This window comes from Clupea harengus, chromosome 3 (genome assembly GCF_900700415.2).
Source record: "Clupea harengus chromosome 3, Ch_v2.0.2, whole genome shotgun sequence".
In the NCBI taxonomy this organism is placed as follows: domain Eukaryota; kingdom Metazoa; phylum Chordata; class Actinopteri; order Clupeiformes; family Clupeidae; genus Clupea; species Clupea harengus.
In genome coordinates this window covers 5091514-5117421 of record NC_045154.1, presented here as the reverse complement: position 1 = coordinate 5117421, position 25908 = coordinate 5091514, and the positions used below count along the sequence as shown (strand labels likewise).

The following is a 25908-nucleotide window of genomic DNA, read 5'->3' as shown; positions in this document are numbered from 1 at the left end:
TACTGTCATGTGCCACAGTCACAGTGCTCCATCATCTATTCCATCACTTCTCCCTTTTTCTTTATTCCCCCCCATCTCTCTCTCACTGTCTCTCTCTCTCTTTATATCACACTGCATTCGCCGTCTCTTTTGAACACTCTCTATTGTCCTTGTCAGGCAAACCTGCGGAAATTCATGGACTACATCCAACAGCATCATCTGGACAAAGTTTCCAAGCTTCTGGAGAAGGGCCTGGACCCCAACTACCACGACCCAGAAACTGGTGGTATGAGACCCTTCTGTGGTTTTACTCCCCACTGTGCGCTTTCCCATCAGGCTGTGCCATGGTTCAACGAGGGGCTGTATGCCCCATAAACACGTGCAATTACATCTTTAAAGTGGCTTTTGTGACCTAGATACGTTAGCCAGTGGCGTCCTATACGGGTCAGAATGAATTATATTCACACTGCACATTAATTATGTTGAGGCCAAAACACAACAGAGAGTCCTCTATAAAACACCGTTCCATGGCTTCTATGCCACTCACCTTTTCGGAGGGCTTGTAGATGGAATTTGTGATCATATTACTGCATAGCATTGATTGAATCATGCCTATCATTGCATGTTGTTTAATTATTTATGTTGAGAAAGACCCCTCTCCAAACAGGAATTAATTCTCAACAAATATTTGCTAACCCCTTAAGAAAACAGCAAGGTGGTGAAACTGTGCCGTAGCCTTCATTGGCCCGTTGTGTTGTCTTTGAAACACAAATTTGCACATGTGTGGAACGGCCGTGCCTCGGAGAGAGCCGTGCTCGGTTACGCCCTCGCCTTCTAATTGATCCCGGGAGGATTATCGATTTTGGCAGCTGCGGTATCTAAGCCCAGCCCATTAAGGGCTAAATCTGCTGCGGCTCCGAAAGGGGTTCGGTGACGTTTGGCAGTTGAAGTGTTTAATTGAATTCCCTCGGCAGGCGCCCGGGCTACGGTCGAGCGGCGCTTTCATCCGCGGTGCTCCTCCGCGGGCCACGGGGTCATCTGGTGCCACGCACTCACAGATCCTTGCCTCCAGTCGTGCGCATCTGCTTTAGATTCACGGGCGCTGCTCCGCCGTCCGCCGCCCTGTGCCATCCGGGGTCTGCCTTCAGCTGGGTCTCACATTGGCCTGGTCACACTTTACTCGGCGGTTTAACTCAGCCCGTTTCAGAGGAGAAAGAAAAAACAGGATTTCAAGAACAAATAGCATCTATTCAGAACAGGCATACAACAGTAAAGTTTCACCAAACTGTATTCCAAGACTAGCCTTGTGTATTGTTGCAATAGTGTACCTCAAAATAAATAAATCCTTGAAGTAATATATTTTTTGGTCCACTGCTTTTCAGCACCTAATTGGTTGTTATAGATCCGTATTCCCCCAAGGGTGGTGAGATTTGTTAACAAATTGTGAGCTGTGAGGATTCTCTCTATTCTTTTGTGTAAAACCTTTAAAACCTTATTAAAACATCAGTTTAATCTGTCAACTGCTTTAGCAAATGTTGGGGTAGGTGGTTCTAACTATGGACTGTGCTTCTGCAGAGACGCCCCTGACTGTTGCAGCCCACCTGGACAACATGGTGGAGATCATCACTGCACTCAAACACGGAGGTGCTCATCTAGACTTCCGTTCAAGGGATGGCATGACTGCCCTCCACAAAGCGGTGCAGTCCAAGAACCAGATCGGACTGAAGGTACCACTTCACATTAAACCAGTGCAGCACATTTGAAAAGAACTAAAGAGGCAGAGAAGTATGTGGGCCTTTAAACTGATCTGCAGCCAGTTGTTTACTGCAAAATTGAAGAGCCTCTTCACCATACATGTTGGATCACCCGCAGAGCTTAGACACACATTTGCACACATGTGCTTGGAAGGAGAGCACCATGAAAAATAGATGGCACATTAATATTCTATTTCATGTCATAGGTAGGCCATACTCTGAAGGACCTCTTCAGTAGCTTAATGGTCTCAAGAAAAACATATTTAACCCACATATTGTGGTGTGTGTGTTTGTGTGTGTGTGAGTGTTAGAGAGAGAGAGAGAGAGAAAGATAGCGCTAGAGAGAGGGAGAGAGAGAGAGAATGCTTAATACATGTTTGTATCTCTCCATTGTCAGGTGAGTTTATATTATCAGACCCCTTTTACCAGTTTGTGTCATTACTGACCAAATTTATATACAAACTACTTCAAGTCTCGATAGTATTTGTAGGCGAAATTATTAACAGCCCAGAGCCCAGGTTTTTCTTGCTACACTATGAGCTGAGGGTTGTCACCCTGAGAAGGAGGGTGAATGTGAAATGGAAATAAATGGCAGAAAAAGCGGTCTGAGTGTCACCAACATGAACACCTGTCACAGGTGTGTCAGGAGAAGGTCACGAGCGGGGGTGTCAGGAAAAGGTCATGGGCTGATCAAAGTCCTGCAGCCCCTCAACCAACAGCTGAGGACAACAGCAACATAAACAGAGGCATGTTCAGTGTGACGGAAGCTGTGACGCTCCGTGTCCTGGCAGAGCACTACACCTGACTTCCCAATGGCTGTTAAGGGAAAATAAATGCTGTATGGAATGCAGGGCGGGAAGCGCCTCAGAAGATGTCAGCACCACATGCTCTGATTGACTCTGGCACGTCTATGGGGAGACCAGAAGATGGTGAAAATTGGATCCAGTTGGATCCTTCTTGCTTTATGCTGCCAACACAGACCGGTGCACACGGGTCAACATGGCAAGTAAGCACCCATTTGAATATGAATATGAATATGAATATGCCTCCCTTTATGACACCAGCCCAGCTGTGAACAGGCTTCTTGCCATCCCGCCACCGCAGGGTTGCCCAGGATTGCCTCCTCATCCAGGCAACCGAGGGATTCAGCCTCCACATCGCTGTCCAACGGAGCAGGTTTTGGAAGTCGTGAAGGACTCATCTGGACTCAATTTGCAGCTACATAGAGAAACGGCGTGGGCCAGAATCTCTGTGCTGTGTCTTCCAAACCGTGTTGAGCCCTGCCCCAAAGGAATTCAATCTGGCCTTGAGGCAAAAACGGGGCTGTTAAGTAGGTGAAACTAATGAAGTACCCCCACCCTCTTTGCACACAGTGTACAGACTGCATATTTATTTCCTGAGGTGAAATATTGATGTGTTGGTGACACACGAAGGAGCAATGATTTTATATGAGAATATGTAGGGAGTGTTCTAATCAATGCTGTGCCTGTTTACAGCAGCAAACAGACCTTCATCTGTCCCTGACCAGTGCAGAATGAAAAATAAGAAACAGCAATCCATAGGAACTTTAACATCTTTGTTTCTCTGTTCCTCTCTCTCATATCTTCTCTTTCTGATTTGATTTCTCTTTATCTTCTCGTCTCTCTGCTTCTTTCTTTCCTCTTTGGCTCTCTTCATCTCTCTCTCCCCCTGCAGGCTCTCCTGGAGCTGGGTGCGTCTCCAGACTACAAGGACAGCCAGAGCCTGACGGCGCTCTATCACACGGTGCTGGTGGGGGGGGACCCCAGCTGCTGTGAGCTGCTGCTCCGAGCCCGCGCCTCCGTCTCCTGCCACGACGAGAACGGCTGGCACGAAGTCCACCAGGTGGCGCTCTCTTACCTCTCACACTCCCCCCCCCCTTACCATCTGGTGTTCATCTGAACCTTTAAGAGGGGTGTGGTATCTTTAGTCCGGATGCTTTTAGTGTTTTTCTCTTAACTTAACACAGTGATGTTATCATAAGCAACATGGACATGTGTGTTTTTTTATGGCTATTCACAGTCAACTGTCAGAGGATGCACTTGAAATAACATTACGGCTTGTAGCGTGCTTGTAAAGCTTTTAATTGCTGCAAGCATGCTTGTAAAGCTTTTAAAAGTGGTAGTTGCGCAAAGGACAAGTTGAAGGTGTCATTGGACTGTGTATAATTCACGTTACTTCATGCCAGCAAAATAGTTGAACTATATGGATACTCAGAGGTGAAAGTACAAGCCTGCGCAATGCAGACTATTATTGGAAGGTGCTTTAACCAGAAATGCTAGCCATCAGGTCCCACTTTTGCAAGTGCTCCAATTTTGTCAGAACTCATCTACTGTGCCATCTAGTGTTCAGACTGTTACATTTACAGTTACACACGGCTAGAGCCCCCTCTGAAGAAGCCATACGTCTCATAAATGACTCAGTCTCTGTGTTTTGTTCCCTGTTGTCATTGGTGGTGACAGGCGTGTCGCTATGGCCACGTGCAGCACCTGGAGCATTTGTTGTTCTACGGAGCGGACATGAGTGTGCAGAATGCCTCTGGCAACACGGCTCTGCACATCTGTGCACTCTATAAACAGGTGAGTCAATATTATGGGCTCTTTGCGGCTATTTGCCAAAACACTTCTTCTCTTGGCAATAATGACCATTTGTGTTGAATTTATGGCATGCTGTATAATTCAGAGGGCTAACCATTACATAAACTCTGACTGAATGTGTAAAATGGGATTTCGTGCTGATAATTTAAACAGTGGTGTGAAAACAAATCAAATCAATTATATTCATTATGTGACTGCATTGTGCAATGCATGAGGTCTTTTTTATCATGTGTGCCAGAACATTGTGCGTAGTGTTTGGTGTGTCTTTTCTGTCATAAAGTTAGTCCAAAGAGTTACATTTACAGACTAGACTGTAGTCCCGTATGCATCCACATTACTATTTTAAACTGTCAGATGCTTTAACCATCGACTTCAGGACAAATGTGTGTTCTATTCAATTCTGTAATCTCTGCTAATCTCTGAGGTTCTTTCTCTGCTTGTCCACCAAGCATGTCAGGCCTCTGGGAAGGGTCTGAGATCCCAACAGATTCTTCAGGCTGAATTCTAGCCACTACAGCAAATCAAAGCACCTTTTTAGATCAGTTTGAAATGTTGTACATTTTTTAATCTGGTAAAACATCATGTGGTTACATAGTTTGTGACTACTGGGTACAATCTGGCATCTATCTCTCTGTGGTAGAATGCCATCTGAAACCCCCTCCTGGGTTTGAGAGCTCAAGTATCAACCCTGGTGGGACCAGGGAAGTGGATGACATCATCAGGACATTTTTCACCGTGATGCACATGTGCTTTTTTGACCTTTGTTATGATTATAGACTGACTTTATTGTAGTTGTGCAGAGAAAAAGAGACAGCCAGTGAGAAAGCTCATTGTTATTCACTTTACTAATACAGTTAGGCCTACTGTGAAGTTAATACTATACAGAGCAGGTGAGAGAGGCCATAGCAGGTCCATAAAAGGCTGGGGTTCAGCTAGACAGCTGGAACTGAAGTGTGTCGTTTTCGGGGCTTGTCCTTGTTTGGTATCCCTGCAACAGATTGCTCTGCCATTTGTAACAGTAATCAAATACGATTAGTCGTAATTATGCTGCTGTAATTATGCCACAATTTATTTTTTGAACAAACACACACACACACACACACACACACACACACACACACACACAGTCACATATACACTCGAACCCATATGGAGATGGAGACAGAGAGAGGCGGCAGGTGGTTGATTTCCAGATGGTGGATTTCCGCTAGGCTAGTAGGTGGATGTTTGACTAATGGACCTGTAGGGCCTGCAGCTCGGTGGTCACTCCAATTCACTCCAAATGAAGACGACAGACAATCCACCACCACAACTGCTCTTTGCTCTTGTCCTATTCCATTGGTTTGTAGTATTATTTTAAAGTTATTTTATGTACACTGCTAGGCTCTACATTCTATCATCATGTAATCATCGTTCAGTCCATTGCTTTTGGAGGTAGAAATAGGCTAAGAACATGACTTGATAGGGTTTGGAGCTAATTTTAATATGTCTGATTATTCATATGGCAAGTGGCTGGCAGCAGCAGAGGAGATAGCATTTGCGTGGAGGTGGGATGAACTGCAGCGGAGGTGTGTATATTTGTGTGTGCAATTGTGTGTGTGTGTGTCTGTGTGTGTGTGTGTGTGTGTGTGTGTGTGTGTGTGTGTGTGTGTGTGAGCAAGAGTGAAAGCATGTGTTTGTGTGTGTGTGTTCATGGTGAAACATTCTGTGGGTGGGCTGCTGAATCCAGCTGGAAGAAGTGGGCTGTGGAGCCGCTGTGCCATCGCTCTACACACACTCTCTCTCTCTCTCTCTCTCTCTCTCTTTCCCTCCACATTTTGCCCTGTCTAACGCATGCATGAGAAGCCAGACATTCACCTGTTTGCACAAGAGACCAGTCTAGGTGGAGTGGCCTAATCTCTTTCATCTGCAGAGTACACATATTGTCGGAAGGATAAAAGTACGGCGCAGAAGCCTCTTTTACGATTCATCTCAAGAATGTGTTGATTGAATCACGGCTTGCTGTTAGGAGGAGAAATCTCTCAACGACGCTGTTTTTTTTCTTCTTGTCCTTTCCTGTTTAAAGGAAAGCTGTGCCAGAGTTTTGCTGGTACGTGGAACCAACAAGGAAGTCAAGAACCAGAGGGGACAAACTCCCTTTCAGGTGAGGTCACCGGATACTCTCAAGCTGTTCCACTAGTATCATTCTGTTTGTTCTCAGACATGGGCTATTAGAAGCAACTCATCTCAGTCTCAGTCATATGAAACTGGTTTGATGTGAACGTATCCATCTGCAGTGTTATACAGCATGTTCCCTTTCCACCTGATTAGACACAAACCCTGGGAATATCAGCAGTCATGAGGATTATCACATTTGTGGAATTTAAATGGTGGTGAAAATGTGGATATTTATTTTACTTTCATGGCAAAAACTACTGAATCTGCCCTAGTTATGAAATGTGGTCTTTAATTATTCAAATGTTTGCATTCACTTTCACTTATCACTTTCTTTCTTTTTTTGCATGTGTGCATGTTGTGAACATAAACGAGATTGGCGTGCCCTACTATGTTCAGACGATGTGATGCCTGCCTTGTGCTCCTTAACTTTAATCTGTAAGATGAGATACAATCACCAGCCCCATCAGCGTATACATTATGTGCACTTCCGGATGTTGTGCTCCTTATTTACAAATCAGGCAAAAGCTGTGGAAAGGAGTAGCAAAAAAAACAGGCAGCCTGGAGTGTGTTTGCTTTGGTCTGTTCCACTGAAATCCTGCGGGCGTGGAGTCTTCATCTCCTCTCCATCCCACTGATCAGTGGATCTTTCTCCCGGAGTCCTACTTAAATCTGATGTTTTGATGCTAGCCTCTGACGCTACACGCTCTCCCCTCTTCCTCAGAAGCTCTGGGAGCGTTGTGGTTTGTTCCGCATGCATCCTCTGCCCTGCTCAGTGGCTTTGTGGTTTAAACTCTGTATTATTCATACTGTGCGCTGCTTAAATGAGGTCTCATGCTACCCTGCTTCCTTAGTTCCAATCTCGTTTGAGACATTCATGAAGCATCAGCCTTCCTACTGAAAGGCTTCTCTAAGGTTGCCTGGTTGAACAAGGTGATGGCTGGGAAATGGCTGAAAAAGGTCCAGTTTGTCCCTTGTGCCTTGGCCTTCACACCAGCCCCCTCCTACAACCCCCCCCCCCCTTACTCTCAATACTGACCTCTTTCCTTTCGATGTTTTATGGCAATCCCCTTTATATAAAAAATAAATCCTAGAGCTGATTGGAATGAAACGGCAGAGCTCCAGCTCACTGAAGTCACAAGCTACAACTAAAGTAGGGTAACCCCAAAAAAAACCAAAAAATGCTTATCATACTTTTACGGGATGCTTTGTGCTCATCTTAGAATTACAGTATTTCCACAGAATGGCTGAGCCCTACAGACTGTGTATCGTTCATATAGAATTGTTTGTTGGTGAAATGGGGAACGTTTTTATTTTTGTTTCCAGAAATGGTACAGGGATTATGAAAGAACTGTTTAGTCAACTTTTAAGAGTGCGATTTCAGACAACTGTCATGTTTGTGAGCTAAAGACGTGTGTGTGTGGTTTTATCACATTTGACAGAGGTTGAGGGAGGTGTGTGATGTTCACCGCTTTCTGTGTGAAGTCTCTCTCCCCTCTGAAACCGTCTCCAGCTGTCAGCACTCTTTACCAAAAGCTTCAGAACTTGTTTTGTATGACCCTGGAATAGATCTTTTGGGGTATTGATCTGTCCTTCAATTACAAAAAAAATGAATCGTTGATATTGCAACAGTGACACAGTGCTTTTAAACCTTTAAATACACTGGTTGGGAGAAATACATGTACCTCTCACCTGAAAATAGTCAATGTCTTTGTGGAAATAGCTTTCTTGAGAACGTCTTTATATTTTTGAATTGGAATCATCCTTCTGGTAGCAATGGGTTCTTGACAGAAAAAAAAATCTGTTTTAGGCTCTTCTGACGTAGCTAGACCTGTCCTGGTTTAGGAGATTTTAAATTGTCATTGAGATTTTGAGCTTTTTTTCTACGGTGCTTTTGTTTCTCTGTGCAACGCTGAAGATGCAGGACATGTTATGCAAGAGGGCTCTGGGTATGGTCTCTCTGGGGTCAGCCGGGATGCAGTTGACTCAGCTACTGTGCTGACATCCTCCACCCACTGAAAGAGTTCTCATTTGGTTCTCATCTTGTTTACACCAGCGCTTATCCAGTAAAGGAGATGTTGACTGGATCTGTCAACAGGGAGTCATTTGGTTTTGTAACGGCTCTCTCTTATGGATGGGTGGATAGATGGGTGATGGGATGATAGATAAAGTAGATTAAGAAATCGAGAGAGCGAAAGATAAAGAGATGGATAGATTCAAATACATATGATTTTGTTACCCTTGTTGCTCTTAAAAAAATCTCTTTTCTAATAACTGTTGTTTTTTCTTTCTTTTTAAGGTGGCTATTATCGCTGGTAACTTTGAACTGGCAGAATACATCAAAAACCACAAAGAGGCTGATATTGGTGAGTTGTGCCCCGTCCTTAAAGGTGTCTGGTTGAAGCATTCTCAATGACTAAATACAAAGATCCTCTGTCATTGTCTATCTCAAATTGCATGTGGTAGAACACATTGATGTCAATGATTCAAGCACACATATTCAAATCCTTAACCTTGGACTTGACCAACCCAAAGCATTAACTACCACTACAGTCAGGTGGCAGAGCACAGACCAGGTGAAGCAGAACATGACTGCTGAATTAAAGACCTGATGTTAATCACTCGAGCTTGTTCACTTTACAGAGGGCTCAAGGTTTATGAAAAGAGTTTTTTTTTTGCATGCATTAATCTTCATGTGTTGATATTTTTTATATGAAAACTGTGAAAATAGTAGAAAACTGTTTATATCTTTAAGATGTAGACTCGTCTCCTAATACTCAAACTGTGCTTACGGTGTTTTTCTTTTCTTGTCCTCGTGAAGAGAAAATGCTGCAACGCAAACGTCTTGTTTTGGTTAAAATAGCACACATAGTCATATGCCTCATTACAGGACAGAAGCGGCATGACTAATAGAGTGAATAATTAGATGTCGCAATGTGTGGTGGTCAGCTGCTGCGTGTAAAAACTAAAGCTGTGTGTATACTTTCAGAGAGAGCTATAGAAAGTGAGAAGGTGTGAGTGTGAGTGTGAGTGAGAGAGAGACAAACACACACACACACTCTCTCTCACTCACACAGAGAGAGAGAGAGAGAGAGTGTGTGTTTGTGTGAGAGTGTGATTGAGTCAAGCTGCGAATGGTATGCTGTGTGACAGCGTGAAATGAACAATGCCAGTGCATATGTAGCATTCATTATCCATTGTACATTGCATTTTAAACAACCCTTCGCTCAACTCTTCCCACCCAAGGGGCTTATAACTTGAAATTGTCACCACACATACACAATCCCTGGCTTAAATAAAAATAGCATAACTGTGAGACTTTACCTAAATATAAATAGATGAGTAAACGTAGCTGCTGTTAGTTAGATCTCAAGCCCTCTGGTTGGATTCTATTCTACATTATGTCTCCTCAGTGTCCTCACAGTAGTTCTGTAAAAAAAGCCCCTCGGCCATTTTTAAGTTAAGTAGTGTTCAGTTCGGTAATGATTCAGCAGGGCGAGGTATTGGTGTAGGCTTTCAAAGTGTTTTAGTCATAATGAGCAGAACCCAGCTGGTGAAGTGTGATGTTGGCTAACCATTGTGGCACCATTCCTCATTATTGTAAAAATCATGTCTAATTTGTAATACTTTCAGTCAGTTAAGATGATTAAAACCATGCTAGAACATAACATCCACTGTGATCTAATACTCCAATGAGCAGTCCGCTGATCTGTCTTGCAAGGGAGTTGTGTAGGACAGCTTGTGATGAAGTCGTGACACCCACCTCTGTCCCCAGTGATGACATTCAGAATCCTGTTCCATGGAACCTAATTATCTCGCTAACACGAGGCTAAAGCAACATAATAGTGAGGAAACACTGGACTGGCGTGACGTAGAGCAGACACATGGCTTCCCTTGTCCCCGTATCTACTGACAGAAGCCTTAGACTCAGGGAGAAGAACTTTTAGAAGACCTGGAATAGTGTAGTCGTGACCATTTCAAGAGGAGTATTTGAACATGTAAGCACAAAAACACTGTGTAAGCTATTTGAGCTAAATAAAGACATTTTGTATATTGCTGAAGTGGTATTTTGCATGGCTAAGATGTTGTCATGTTGCTTTGCTGCACACACAGCTTTCTGCATTGAGCCCAAACCTGCATCTAGAGAGAGCTCTAGAGACCCAGAGAAGGAGAGGGATAGAGAGAGAGAGAGAGACAGAGAGTGTGTGTGTGTGTGTGAGAGAGAGAGAGAGGGAGAGAGTGAGGAGAGAGGAAAGAGAGAGAGAGAGAGAGAGAGCAGTACTCAGAGGATCTGACCTAAATAAGCTTACAGTGTGCTAGTGGAAATAAAGTGAGACGCACTCGCACATATGCACAATGTGAGCACACACCACTCCCACAGTACTTGTTCCTGTCCTTTATATTCAGTGCAGCACTGCATAACTTAAGACTATTGTGATGTGATGCCTTTTCTAATAAGGCTGCTTATATCTGTCTCTGTTCTGCTCCTTCCCAATAACTGTAGCTGTCATCACACTTCCATTACTATATTCCTACCTGTTTCATGCAGATAGGTGTTACTGTAATATTATCATTTTGTTATCATGCAAGATTGTTTGTGAGCCTTCTTTAACAAAGGGGTTTCTCATTGTTAATTCAACTTACACCCTCAACTGGAAACATTGTATCCCTCTAAATAGGAGTTTGTCTATAGAATAAGTACAGAATGTCAGATTCTGGAACCAAAAGGCTGGTCTGATTAATCGTAACATACACCTTGGTTATGTTCGTTAACAATTCCATCCTAGTCCAATTGACGGATCATCAAATTTACTCTCACTTCAAACAAATTAGTAAAGGGTCACAAACAGCATGTGAATCAAGAGCACCACTAAATGTTTGGGAACCAATCAGTATCGTCACATGAAAGGACAATGAATAAACTTGAATGAACTGTCTTTATATAAACCTTTTAATGTAATTTATTTATTAAACGAATTTGATGTACATGTCCTCTGTCATTGGCACATATACTGGTAGCTCTCGAATATTTAGACACTGCAGAGGAACGTAATGAAATGCATTGGATGTTTACGTTGAAAGATTACATTGACATAATACATGCTCTATTATTATTTCATCTCATTATCTACAGGGGTCTTTTCATTTCCAATTCAAATTTTTCGCCTTTCCCAGAACCACCTTATGATTCTGTTTGCATTAGGTCCAGCATGGAGTTTGGTATGTAAATGCTTGTCCCATTTAAAGGCAGCCAGTGGTTGCTATGGTTCCCAGATCTACAAGATAATTGGCTTACGGGATCTGAAATTTGGCTCAGGTTCAATGAGGGAGGCGGTCAAAAGTGAGAGCCAATCAGATTTTTTCAGATGATGATCCACAGTATAGAATGTATATCCATGCATGTATGTATGTGTGTGATTGCAGCCATGCTGGGGTTGTCTAGGTGACCTCTCAGTTGTGTGGATCTGTACAGTGAAACTATTGGCATAGTCTGAATTCTGAAATCCATTTTTTTGCCAATTGAATATCAGAATATACATTTAAATGCTGCATCTGTCATTATGAAATGTAAAGGTCAAACTGCTCAAGGGCCAAATATGTGTAATGTATGTACGTCTCCACAACAACCACTACATTCTATAGAGCATGCATGGCCGTGCCTCTATTTGCATTTGAAAGGGGGTTGTGTTGTGCTGAAAAGCATGCATGTAATAATTGCCTTTGGTCTATGGAGGCACCTTACAGAGGGAATTAGCTCATGATGACCATTAAGAGCCTCCGAGCCCAAGAGGAGGCGCTACTGCGCTCCAGCCGATCTCTATTGATTCTTATTAGTATTGACCTAATGAAAGGATGGATGTTTTGCTGCAGCATTGGTCCTCAGAGGGCCCTGCAGTTGTTTTGAATACAGCGAGGGCTTTTAATTGGGAGAAAATGTCTATTCATCTCTCGCTGTGCTCAAGGAAGAGGGGCTCAGGATTTTGCTGACACATATGAAAGGATGTTTTCTCTATTAGAGGAAATACTAATCAAAACACAAGCGTACTTGCATCGGTGGTTGCGGTTAGGGCTATTACAGTAATTGTGTGGAGAAAGGGTGTGAGGGAGAATGAGGGAGAGTGGGAGGGAGAGCGAGAGGGAGGGAGAGAGGGAGAGCGAGAGGGAGGGAGAGATTCCTTGGGGACTAATATGATATTCAGAAATCGCTCTGTTATTAGTCATAATGAAGACTTGTGACTGATGGCATGGCATAGTCATGTGCATTGCTGGGTTAATGTGGTGGCATGCTCTCTGAATTAGTGTTCACTTTACTGTCTTGGCACACAGAACTACAGTCAACCAGCCCTCATGTGCTTCCATCAGAAACCTGTTTTATCCCTCACGTCGCACTTTTCCGCAAACGGCGTTTGTCTCCGAAAAGCCAATTAGAAATGGGAACTGATAGTGCGAAAGGACACCCCACATACAGGATTTCACAACCAAGCAACTTGCGCTGACTAATTTAGACATCCTCCCGTCGGTTGCCTAGCAACACTAGGGGGCTTGTTTCCCGTCCAGCTGTTTCATTGAAAAGAGGGGTAAGATTCCCTTCCCCGTAGATCCACTTATTCCTGTACACTCTCATTGGGTGCCACGCCACAACGATAGCATGACTGCATTCTTTTTGTTGAGACTAAGTTCATAAATAACTCGTATATGTGGTTCCTGTAATATTTTGGTTCATGCTTATGTTTGTTTGTTTTCTGTGTCACTGCCTGACATACAGGCTTTCATAGGTCAGGGTGAGGTTTGAGTGCTGGGCTACAATGTCATTAGACTCCCATATTTATCTCTCCACTCAGTTTGTTCCTCCTCCTCCTCTTCCTGGAGGAATGGAAGAGGCAGCTTGAGCATGTGAGAAAAAGAGAAAAAAAAGTATAGAGAGAAAGGGGGAGAGAGGGAGAGAGAGAGAAGGGAAGGAGAGAGAGAGAGAGAGAGAGAGAGAGAGAGAGAGAGAGAGAGACTTGTGAGCACGGCACTCGTGTGCTGTGCGCTCATTGCTCAGAGTCTCAAATGGCATCATGTGGGGTGGTTTGTGTCACCACTGTGCCTCCCCAGTTAGTGCACTCCATTGTCCCTCTCTCTTCCTGGAGTCTGGATCCTGGAGACTCCACATCCTTTTGGGCTGTTTTTGGGTTCAAACACCTGGATTATCACAAGGACATCACTAAGCAATAAGGACATACAAAAAGGCATAAGGATGAAGTCCTTACTGAATGCCTTCAAGAAAGAAGGTAAGGGCTGATTCATTGTTTTAACATGTTGGTCCTTAACATCATGTTTGAAAAAAAAAGAAAGCTGAGCACAAAGATGTTCGTAGGGTAATTCACTTGAAAATGTCCTGGGAAAGTTTGGCTGATATATTTGTTTGATTCTTTTTTTAGTAGGCTAACCAGAATAGAGGTGTTTCTGAGTACTGTCCTGTGTCTGTTAAAATCAGCTGATTAGATCTGAGAGGAATGTAATCATTATGAGAGCAAATTAGCAGATGGAAATGCCTCCTGCTGGGCTCTGGTGATAACCTATAATGATGATACAAGGTAATGGAGCCTCAAGAGGACCCACATGTATTAGTGGAGGGATCAGGAAGAGGAGTGAGAACAGTCACTCCTCCAAGAGCGGAAATTAGTCAACCGAGGATATGAACTTCACATCCTTGCCCTGCTCACCCTTTTAAATAATTTCGTTATTAAATTCATTCAATGTAATTTTATGTTGTTACCCTTTGATTTTAAGAGGACATGTTTCTCTCTTCTCAGGCTTATGAAAAAATAGACTTTTACCCTGTAAAGATACTTGAAAACATTGTGAGAAGTGTATTTAGTAAGAGTAGAGAGGATATTTTAGTTTGTCAGAACTTTAAATAGCCTAGCTACCACTGACTATAATTGTGAAGTGGCTTTCCCCCCCTTTGATGGTACATAGCGCTACCAGGGCTAAAGATGTTGTGGTGATGCTGTGGAATATGGCACTTCCTATGCCCAGCTGCTCCGTAATGGAGCTATTGATGATAATTCACTCATTAGTCCTCAGTCCATTAGTCCTAGGCTGTTTTCTGCTCTTCTTGTTCCTCAGGTGGGTGAGGGGAGAGGCATCAGGAGTTGGGTACCACCGGAGGAGTGGGGAGCAGTTGGATGAAGGGGGGTGGGGTGGGGTGGGGGGTAGAGAGGCTGGGTTAAGGAGTCACTGCTGTCTTTCCCTCAGCGCTCTCCATATGTGGTTGGGGGTGGGGAATGGATGGATGGAGCTTCTCATTTGGATGTCAAAGTCCTATCTCCTTATCTTCTCGTGGTGATGATACTGAAGGAACTCTAGCTGCAAAATGGATGGAGCCCAGTCAGCCATAACAAGCCTGGTTACACAAGAAGCCTGCTTTGACAGACATGCATAACACTCAACAGTCCTCCATGCTGTTATTATGATCGGCTATAAATAGAGAGGCAGGCATGCCGAGAGAAGGCATCCTAGCTAAATCTCTCCGGAAGGCCAAGAGTTGGGCAGGAGTGTACACGGCGTAGATAAGATACGGTGAATTATGCATCGATCAAGGGGGTTTTGGAGAAGTTAGATCACTGTGCCTGAGGAGCCCATGTTGGGTGTGAGGCTCAGTTGGCATTGGAGAACATTAGGCCACTTAATGGCAGTCTCCCTCCGCTGAACTCTTCTTCTCTGCCTGCCTTTCAGGTGGTCGCGCTGAAATAAATATACGCATTAATCATGTGTTTCCTGCGCATACTAAACACAGGGGATTTCCCTCTCTCTCTCTTTCTCTCTCTCTCTCTCTCTCTCTCTCTCCCACTCCCTCTCGCTCCCTCCTCTTCTCAGTATCACAGAAGATTATACAGCCGGGTGGCTGGCAGCACTTGCCCCCCAACCACACTCACATACTCAGACACAAAAGCAAAAGTCTCATTCAATTCATTTCATAGTCTCACTTCCCAGCAGGCCCATAATTAGTGCACATAATATGCTTTCCACTTGAGGAGACAGCAAAAGATCAGCCAAGTCAGTGTTTGTTTCATGTGACACAATTAAAGTCAGAGCTAGAAGGGACCACCAACAGCTGAATATGATTATTTCACTCTATCCATCCATCTAGCACTAACTGTTTCTGTATGGCAAAATAGATAGTGTTACTGAACAGTGGGTTTGCTTGACATCTATGTCTCTTTCTGTTTCTCTCACACAACCTCTCTTCCCCTTTCTCTCTGTTTCTCGTTGGATCTGTTTTTGTGGTTTTGTTTAAAAAGCTCTCTGTATAATGTATGTATGCAGACACCACTCACACATTTCTGACAAAGCACAGTAGTCCATTTAGAGAAGTACAAGCTATAAGGCTAAAACAGGTCCATTGTTGAACAGTAAATGGGACAGTGCAGATGAACGTTGAGTCTCTCCTCTATCCTCTATTCTCTCTCTTCTCCTCTCCTCTCTCTCGCCCCTTAGTGCCTTTCAGGGAGGCCCCGTCCCCAGTGGCGTGTACGAGCAGGCGTCCGGCGGCCCGGAGCACGCTGGCAGCCCCGCGGGTGCTGCTGCGCTCCAACAGCGACACCAACCTCAACGTGCAGCTGGGTCAACCCCACCCCCAGCGTCAGCGCTCGCCCTCGCCCTCCCCGCTGCGCAGCCTCTCGCCCCGCCGGCCCCCGCAGCAGATGCAGAGCAGCCCTAATGGCACGGTGAAGACCATGGGCGCTGGGGCCCATGCCACGCGCTCCCGCTCGCCCTCGCTAGGGCGCCTGGGTGGCAGGGATGCGCGCCGACAGCAGAACCCCCAGCACAAGACCAGGTCAGACATCACACCGCCGCTTCCCTTTGCCATGATCTGTTCCTCCTGTACAAAGCTGTGGTCACTTTGGTCCACGTAGAACGGTTGGGTTTGTTGACATTTCCACTGTGTTGCCACGGTGTCCATTATGGTGCTCTCAATACTTCTGCACTTGAAGTGGTTTGGACTTCTACTACAACAAACTCTACTATCTGTATAGTTTAGTTTTCTTGTATATTCAAAGGGAAACTTCAGAATTTTTTTAACCTGTGCTCTATTTTTAGATCTTTTGGGGTCCAAATCTTTACTAAGGACAATTAATGATTGAAAAAAGTCAAGTTAGAGTTAGAAAGCTATAACTGAAAAACGGTGAAACAATGTAATGCCATGGGGCAATCATCTGCATTATAATAAGTGTCTGACAACATGGAAAGGATCCCTACAGAGATAGACCTGTGTCTACCTCAATAACTGTAAAGAAACTGTAGAAAATGACTATAGTAACAGTGGTGAAAAAAAGTTAACTTTTTGACGCAGTAAATGTTGACGCAGATGCTTGCCCCATGGGATAACATTGTAAAGCCATTTTATGGTTGGCATTCAAACTTGATTTTGATCGTTTATTGTCCTTAGCAAAGTTTGGACCCAAAAACATCTAAAAATAGGGCACAGGTTGAAAGTTTCCCTTTAAATGCTTATTGTTTTCTAGAGGACTAGATGCCGTCACCTGTGGCACAGATTTTTAGAAGCAAACTTGTGCACAAGCTGGTTTGTACCAAGCCATTTAGAACACCCTGGGAAGGGACACATATGTGGTTGTGTGTGTGGTTGTGTTTTTGTCTGTGTGTTTGTGTCTGTGTCTGTGAAAGAGAGAAAGATAGAGAGCGATAGAGAATGAGAGAGAGAGAGTGAACGTAGTTGTGGGTGTATGAATGTCACTCAACAGGGACTTCTAGAGAGAGGAGACTGCGTACAGTAAGTGGGCCATGTCAATTAGTCACTGCTCACTCAAGAAACTAATTTAATTAGATGTCATTTTAAAAGGAAGGAATTGAGTCCTCTGGTATTTGACCTTATTCTTTCCTTTTGCTTGTTCTGCCCTTCCACTCCCCCACTGACTGGGGTTTGTTTTGCCTGCCACTGGCTGCCACTCATTTAGCGATGAGCAGACCTGTGAACATTGGACCAAACAAGCGTTTTCTGAACGCATCATTAAAATGAGAAATCATCCATAGTTACAGTGGTTACAGTGGCCATGGTCTTATGATATGTGAGCATGGGGTTAGAGGAGTGTGTGTGTGTGTGTGTGTGTGTGTGTGTGTGTGTGTGTGTGTGAAAGAGACGGGGTTTGTGTGTGTAAATTAATGTACAGTATACATTTGTTGTGTGCGTGAATATGATTTTGTTTTGTTTGTGCGTGTGTGTGTGTGTGAGCGAGAGAGAGAAGAAGAGAGAGAGAAAGACCAAGATGCTGTGTATGTGTGCGGATGTTTGTGTGTCTATGTGTGCTTCCGTGACTCCATAGTGTATTAGATAATATCCCAGGACCACAGAGATCCTATAATTACTAGCTGGATTTTCAAGGATCTTCATGAACTGAGTAGGATTTTCCCTCTAAGGGCATTGAAGGTCATTAAGAGTGTGTGTAGTTGTGTGTGTTGTCCCAGAGGTCACAGAATTCTGCCTTGTGTCTTGTGCGTTTCAAGGAAACTTTTCCTCCTAGGATACAATCAGTGTCAGCTGAAAACGTGCTATCATAAGGTGCCACTGTGTTGTTGTTGTTTTCTTTCCTAATCCTTCCATCCGCTCTCTCTACTGCCGTGGCAGCAGATTTAAAATAGACGCACGGTGAGACTATTCATACCGCGCCGCAGCCAATGCCAGATACTTGGAGGACCTTCTTCATGATCCCTGTTTTGCATAAATACCGCAACCCACATTGACATTTTCCAAAAATAAGATGCGGCGCAAAGCCGGAATAATAGTCACAGTGTAATGCCGAAAAGCCTGTTGAGAGGAATGGAGGTGTGGCTGATGTATACACATAGGCATGTCAGAATGGAGTAGAGGCATGAAGCTATAAAGATGTTTTACTGCATGTTTGTCATAGATGGCCACAACCACGTTGCTGCTTTCTATTCCTATATTCACTTCCGAGAACGAGAATGTTGACAAGCATGACATCATTTAGGGATGGGAATTGCCAACAGAGGCAAAGATACGATGCAATATTATTGTGGTTTGTTACTTGTTTAGATACAGCAAATATTGCGATTTCGATTTTGCGATACATTGCGATTTATTTCTCCCATAAATGACGTTACCTTTACTGGGAGTCTCTGCAGTGGGAGTGGGAGCAGTTTATGTGCAAATCTCGATGTTGCCCAAATAAACTATGAAATGTGTGAAGAAGTGTATGGTGGTTACTTTTTCATCATGGATCCATAGTCCTGACAAGAGTACTTTCTCTGTCTGATTAAAGATTAAAACAGTGGTCAGCCCTTCCTCATTGGCCAAAGTATTATATTAACCAGAGGGAGATGCACTGGTGGCATATATATATATATATATATATACTGTATATATATATCATTGATATATCTTTCAGATTATGTAATTTGTAGAAGTAAGGGCAGCTACCTCAGTAGAAAAGGGAAGTCCTAGATTCGTATTTAGTCTTATTAATAGCACTACATACATACCTTCTATTTTAATCCACCTGGAAAACTCTGATTTGGTGATGCTTGCATGTTTGGCTTTGGAGACCTCTCTCGTTCATGACCACCCATACTGCACCTCCACCAAGCGCTCCATACTCTCCGGAGGTCATCGCTACGCAGTATCAGTCCAAAGGAGAGATCCATATACAATAAAGGCCTAATTACATAACTCGCCCTAATATGGGATGCAGTGACTACTTAGCGGCTGCCATGCCTTTGGCTGTGACATTGCCCGGGTCCCAGCGGAGGACTGCTAAAGCTGGAGCAGCAGAGGGCACGGGTGCAGGCTCTCTGTCCCACTTACACCCCCAGCAGAGCAAGCGATGGCTACGGCTACGGCCCTCTCACTGTGTGGCCCTTCAGTGCGGTGCAGGGGATTGGCCATACTCCTGCCAGTCCAACCTCACAGTTGGCTGCTCGTGCCGAGATGCAAAACTGTGTTATCTCCTGGAGCTTTATCTTGCTGCAAGCTTTGACTCAGCTATTCAAGCCTAGTCCCTTACACCGGAATGGTCGAGGTTGTTCAATTAGTTCAAGGTTGCACATACTGTACATTTTCTTGGGTAAATTGTAGTTAGACCTACTTAGCTTGTCTTTATAAATCATGTCTCTCTCCATTATGTTCAAGCAGGCCTTATCTCAATAATTGTTTTGTATTATTAATTAGGCAAGCTGTGTTTCAATGTTTCCTACTCTGCTGTTCTCCTATAATGCCAGTGTAGCAGGACCAGTGGGGTCACAGTAGGGAAAACACTTTGCTGGGAGTGACCGATGAACAAATCAACTGTCTATATATTAAATGTAATAACCTTTAAATGAAGTGGTAGATTTGGGAGCTTTGGACCAAACCCCGGATGTCTGTTTGAAATTGTTTAAACCATTGAACATCTTCCTTTCATGCAGTTGCATGTGCTCCTGTAGTCCACAAGGGGGAGGAGTAACACAATTCTCCATCACGATCTGTCAGTGGTTTTTGGTCTGTTTATGATGCTAATCCAATATTGTTGAACAGGGCATAATGTGTGTGACCACGAAAATGGCAAACACTATGACATTATTACCATAATTCGAATTGCTATAGTTATTGCTATATATTGCTAAGTATAAATTACATGTTCAAACCACATTTTGCAAGGAACCACATCCCCCATACCCTTTTGTGCATTGCTTACTTCCATCTATGGTGAGTGTGCTAGTTAAGTTATCTACCTTGGTGTGGAGAAAATGACCCCCCACAATATGGACTGGATTATTTTGATGGTATTAATGGATAAGTACAGACATCATACGATCACTGGACTTAAAACTGTGTATTTTGTTTTTCTTTTCTTGAGTTATTGGTAAATATGTCATTGTATCACAAATGAAGAAAAGGCAGTTGATCTCACCTTTTTGTGGTAGTGTTGAACAAGTAAATCACTGTTAAAGACATGTTCTCTATGTCAGGCCCACTGTAACTAAGCTTGCCCCTGTGGACATCTCTCCAGCCCACGCGCCAGCAGGGACGGCCTGTCCAGTGCAGAGGCCCCCAGCTCCAAGCGCAAGCTGTACAGTGCCGTCCCAGGCAGACACTATGTGGTGGTGAAATCTTACCAGCCACAGGCTGAGGGCGAGATCACGCTGTACAAGAACGACAGAGTCAAAGGTAACACCTCATCCACACCATCAGAGCCACTCCATTAGCTTTGACTTAGCGTTAGCATTACTTAGCTCGGTTTGTGCTTGGACTGCAGTCTGGTAATGCTTAATAGAGAAGGGCATATTAGACCTGTTGTTTTAATACATCCAGTCATCAAGCTCTTTAGAGTATTGCAGGTGATGAAGGGGAGGAGGCACTACAACAGTGTGGCTGTAATCAGACTACAACAGTGCGGCTAGAATCAGACTACAACAGTGCGGCTGTAATCAGACTACAACAGTGCGGCTACAATCAGACTACAACAGTCAGCTGTAATCAGACTACAACAGTGCGGATGTAATCAGACTACAACAGTGCGGATGTAATCAGACTACAACAGTGCGGATGTAATCAGACTACAACAGTGCGGCTAGAATCAGACTACAACAGTGCGGCTAGAATCAGACTACAACAGTGCGGCTGTTGTCAGTGAGGTTAGAAAAGATGCATAGTTTGGATCCCCTCTGTCAGACATGTAGAGGATGGAATTTTGTGAAACAGAGCAGAAAGTCTAACAGGCCTTTACTGAGTAAAATAATGTCCCATCTCCCCATTAGGTTCAATAAGGTAAATTAACTATCCCCATTTATCTTTGGACCACAATTAACTGCTTGTGACATGAGCTATGAGCTGAACCAGTCACGTTTAACTGAATTGGGATCGATTCCCATTAGCTACACGGTTAGCCCAATTGAAATCCTATGGAATGTTTCTAGACCACATAGAATGTGGGATTGATGGACTAGGTGGGAGGTAGACTTTTCTTTCTTTTTTCTATGTAACCCATTTGGCTGCTAAGAAAAGGTTCCACAGGATTGTAAATTGTCCCTCTCCTCACTGCTCCGATGATCATTGCTAGGACCCTTAGAAGGGTTCTACTAAGAAGCCAGTATCAGAGGATTTAAGGTAGCTGTGTACATTTTGCATTGATTTAATCATTAAATATTCAATTAATCATTAAATAGGTCCTCATTGCATTTTTTCGTTAGTGCATTTATACTTTCAGCTCAAAGAGTATAGTATATATACTCAAAGAGTATAGTATAGAGTATCATCTGTGCTAATACAGATGTATAGTCAGACAAAATAGAGTGGAAAATACACAAAGAGAGGACAGGTGCTATAATTCACTCCCTGTGTTGAGAACTATGGCTTGGTGTAATAGCACACGCATTTACTCTGGCTGAGGCTGACAGGGACGGCGAGGCTGTCAGAAGAGGAAACTGATGAAAACTGACGAAAGCTCAGAGATGTCCGTGATGTATCTGCTCTCAGGTCGGAGCTTTTAGAGGTGCATAACTCACCGTGCCTCGGCAGAAGGGAGCCACCAGAATGAGGTCACCGAGGACACATGCCTTCCGGCAGGGCCATCCTCTCCCCCGTTTCCTACCTTCATAATAATTTATTGAGGGCTTGGGCCCGGTACACTCCTTCAAGTGAATGAGCACACTGTGCTGACCTCAGTGAATGTCCTTACATCTGATTCTGCAGCCTAAGAGTGACACATGCACAGAGATGTAATGCCTTTTCTCATTCCTTCTAGTGCTGAGCATTGGAGAAGGGGGTTTCTGGGAAGGCAGCGCGCGTGGGAGCATGGGATGGTTCCCCGCCGAGTGTGTGGAGGAGATCCCCAGCAAGGCCAACGAGGACCGACCCTGTAAGTCCCTCACTGAGACCTTTTCCGGGGTTCCCACTGCCCACTGGGGGGTTTCCTGGTGCTATATGATAGCTTTGCTGATTGACCACATATTGATTATACATACATGACCACAATGCTTAGCATATAATGATTTAGTCATTTTTCTTCTTTTTGTATATTATAAATTATTTTCACTTTTCTTTTCTATGGGTAGGTGTGGAAGGTTTTTCTACATTGATTTGGCAGTTATTGTTGGATAAAAGAAAAAAATTATCAAATGCAGATGTGTTTTTACAATGATAAACAGTAACCCAGTTTGATAAGTTCTCTCTCTGTTTCTGTTTGCCCCTCTGTGCTTTTGGAAAGGCCTCCTGGTCCTTGCCGGCTCTTACTGTGGTTCATTTTGCATTCATTGGTTGCGGCTAGGCCTGACTGCACACATTAATGAAACATAAATCTCAGGCACAATACCGGCACAACCTTTTAAACGGAGTATATGGAATGAGGGGAGTTAAAGAAGTTAAACTAGAGCACTGCGAAAATCAGTATCCTCACGTACCATCCACACAGAACCACACATACGTACGTCCCAATGTCTTTCTTGAGGATGCACCGTAACCTTATTTGTTTTAGCACAGCATGTCAGGATACATGGCTAATCTAGTGCCTAATAAATATGCTACGATGATCCGAGCAGAACTGTGTGATGAAAGGCTAAAGCATATACAGAATCTATAGGCCAGACATTGTGTATCCTGGGTCGAGGAACCATGTCAATCACTTGGTGGCTCTCATGAAAGCTCACCATGTGTTGCAGTTATCCGTACATTGCAGTGTGTGAGTGTGTGTGTGTGTGTGTGTGCATGGGTGACTGTGCGTGTGCATGGCAGCATAGTCCGTGTGCAAATTGGCATAAGGGGCCAGGGGCAACATTCTGTTGAAAGTTGTTATTTTGGTCCAAATGAATGCCTTCCACATCAGTGCAGCCTCTGTGCCATGGCTTTAGAACTGCACACGGAGGGCTCCATGTGGCCGGGGCTGCAGGGCCAAGCACCAGAGGTCTTCTGAGTTAAAAAAAATTCAGCAGGATCGCAGCGCTGCCAAGCTTCCCTCTCTCCTAGTGGAATATGCTCAGTATCGAGGGGCCGTTCACAGATGCCCACTGAGAGGCCTGCCCCATGAATGGCTAAAACAACATCCAAAGCCCTCATGCCTTTCAATTAACATATTGAAACATTCAAATAATCGGACAAAAAAGGTTTCCTCCAGGGGGCTGCCTCTGCTCCTGTGCTGCATCTGAAGGGTGCTCTCTATGTGTAGAGGAGTCACTGAATGGACTGGAGGATGTTGTATGGGGGAAGAGGAATAATGACAGATATCAAGGCATGCTGTTGCTGGTGAAGTAAGTGGGCCGACGTCAGCTGTCAGTGCTCTAATGGATGTGGCCCATGTGACTACCCTCTGGAGAGTGAAGGGCTTTGCTGCTGAAGTAAGCTTTGGTATATAGTGCCTCCTGGCTTGCAGTATTCGATATACCTTGTGTTGGAAAGATCAAAAAGGTGCAGTCCTCGATTCTAACGCAATATACTTTTTGTCAAATTTAGAGAATTGCTCTTCACAGTCCTCTTGCTGAATTGCTCCTCACAGTCCTTTAGTGTGTGCGCTTTAAGAACCTCCAGTGGTCATACCCAGTCCTGGCTCTGTAAATGGGACACAAACAAACTGGCTTGGACGGAGACATATACTATTCCAGCCAATCAGCACATTGCTTCAGGAACACGGAAAGGACCTTTCACCAGTATCTTGGACTGTACCTGTAATGTTAAAGCTGCTGTAAGCAATACGTTTTCAGAACACTGAAGCCAGCTGGCTTCACTAAAATGGATGCTGTGAGAAATTGAATCTGTGACTCTCCATAGTACTGTTGTCTAACTTGTATTTAACTAAAGGGCAGAAGGGAAGGGAGAAGGAGATGAGAGAATCAGAATCAAGCAGATAAATTCATACATGCAGCTTAGCATGCCAATAAGGTTACCATTATAAGGATAAACAGAACAGCTCTTCTAGCCATTTTTTACCACTGATTGGTGATTGGTGATTGACTTTCTCTATTCAAGCAAGTGACGGACCAAGCGGCGGTACCGTCTATATGTGAGTATGGCCAAAGTCCAAAGTTCAACACAAAAAATATAGATTAGGGAACCCAAATTCAAAATTCAATACAAAAAGAAAGAAAGAAAAAGCCAAAGATACAGATTACAAGACAAACCCTGAAAGCACAAATACGGTATTCTCCGTGTGCTAAACATCATCAAAGAAATAACTATGTCATATATCATATTCCCAGGCCTGTAAAGACACCTTACCAAAGTGGTTTGGTCAATACCCTTTATTTTGTCCCTACAGCCATTACAGGGAATCACCAGTGTAATTAAACTGGGAACCAAATCAATGTTCCCCTGTTTCCCGGTGGCGCCTCTTTGCCGGCAGACTGACCAGCTAAACGAGGACTCGAACCCCAACAAGGCGGTAATCCATTTATCTATATTCATTGAGACCAAGTTTGTGCACCAACTCGGTTCACTAAAATAAATGGTGGAAAACAAGCTTGGTGTCCTAGCCTCCTTTGTTAAAGTATATCCGTCTGTGTGTGTGCGCGCTTGTGCAATGCGTGCGTGTGCTAGCAGTCGTAGATCCGGGGCAGAAGAGCGTTTCATGTGCGGTCGTATCACGACGGTCACAAAGCTTAAACGACAAACTTTCCTGTCAGAATAAGAAAGGCTCATAGTTTATACTTAAATGACAGGAAAGTTCAAAACAAAATTCCAAATTTGAAAATTGATCTTTCCGGATCAAATACGCTTTTATGATTGGCTATGTATCGTTCCATTCCATTTGCTTCACGTTTGGCGCATGTCCATTGTATTAATAAATAATATCTATCTCTCTATCTAATCTATTTAATCTATTGAATAAAATATCTATCTTTTAGCTATCTCTTCTAAAAAAAAATAGGCTACCAGGTAGGCGCTGACCATATTATATAAGTACAAAGCTAAATATAAACTCATCACCAAATAGGTTAGTTACAGGCTACTATGTTGAGCAGTGCCATATCTAATTTGACCAGTAGTTGGTTATTGGTCGTTGAGTTCTCGTTCAGTTTTTTTCACTCCCAACCCACGCCCCCATAAATTAATACGTTCAATGAATACCAGGCATGTATGCCAAGATGGCTCTGCACTGTGCTTTTTATGCAGTCTTTAGATTTGTCCACCTCCTCAGTGGTAACCCAAAGCTGAAGGCGCACTGGAAATGGAGCATTCGGTCTCAGACCACCTGGATTGCAGCCATCGCTGGTTAATTTGGGATTTCAGCGCTCTGGCGTGGGGGAAGGTGTGAATGGTGGGAAATACTCCAGCTCTGCAGGGACACTACTCTAGCACTCTACCATGAAAACCATAAACCTTGCAACCCCCCGTGGTATAATAGACCAATGTTTGCACTCCCTCCCCCTCCCCCCTTTCAGTTCCTTTCCCCCTTCCACACACATAAACACACACA

The 25908-nt window shown here is 43.9% G+C and overlaps 1 protein-coding gene across 1 annotated transcript in view; it reads left to right on the top strand.

Annotated features, from left to right (window-relative positions):
- LOC105911283 (SH3 and multiple ankyrin repeat domains protein 2-like) overlaps positions 1-25908 on the top strand; it is a 74293-nt gene that overhangs the window by 16167 nt on the left and 32218 nt on the right. The window contains exons 6-14 of the mRNA XM_042707495.1: positions 157-265; positions 1555-1706; positions 3429-3596; positions 4214-4330; positions 6414-6491; positions 8802-8868; positions 15989-16328; positions 20515-20672; positions 22249-22362. Of these exons, the coding sequence (XP_042563429.1) occupies positions 157-265; positions 1555-1706; positions 3429-3596; positions 4214-4330; positions 6414-6491; positions 8802-8868; positions 15989-16328; positions 20515-20672; positions 22249-22362 (1303 nt within the window). The remainder of the gene's footprint in view (positions 1-156; positions 266-1554; positions 1707-3428; positions 3597-4213; positions 4331-6413; positions 6492-8801; positions 8869-15988; positions 16329-20514; positions 20673-22248; positions 22363-25908) is intronic.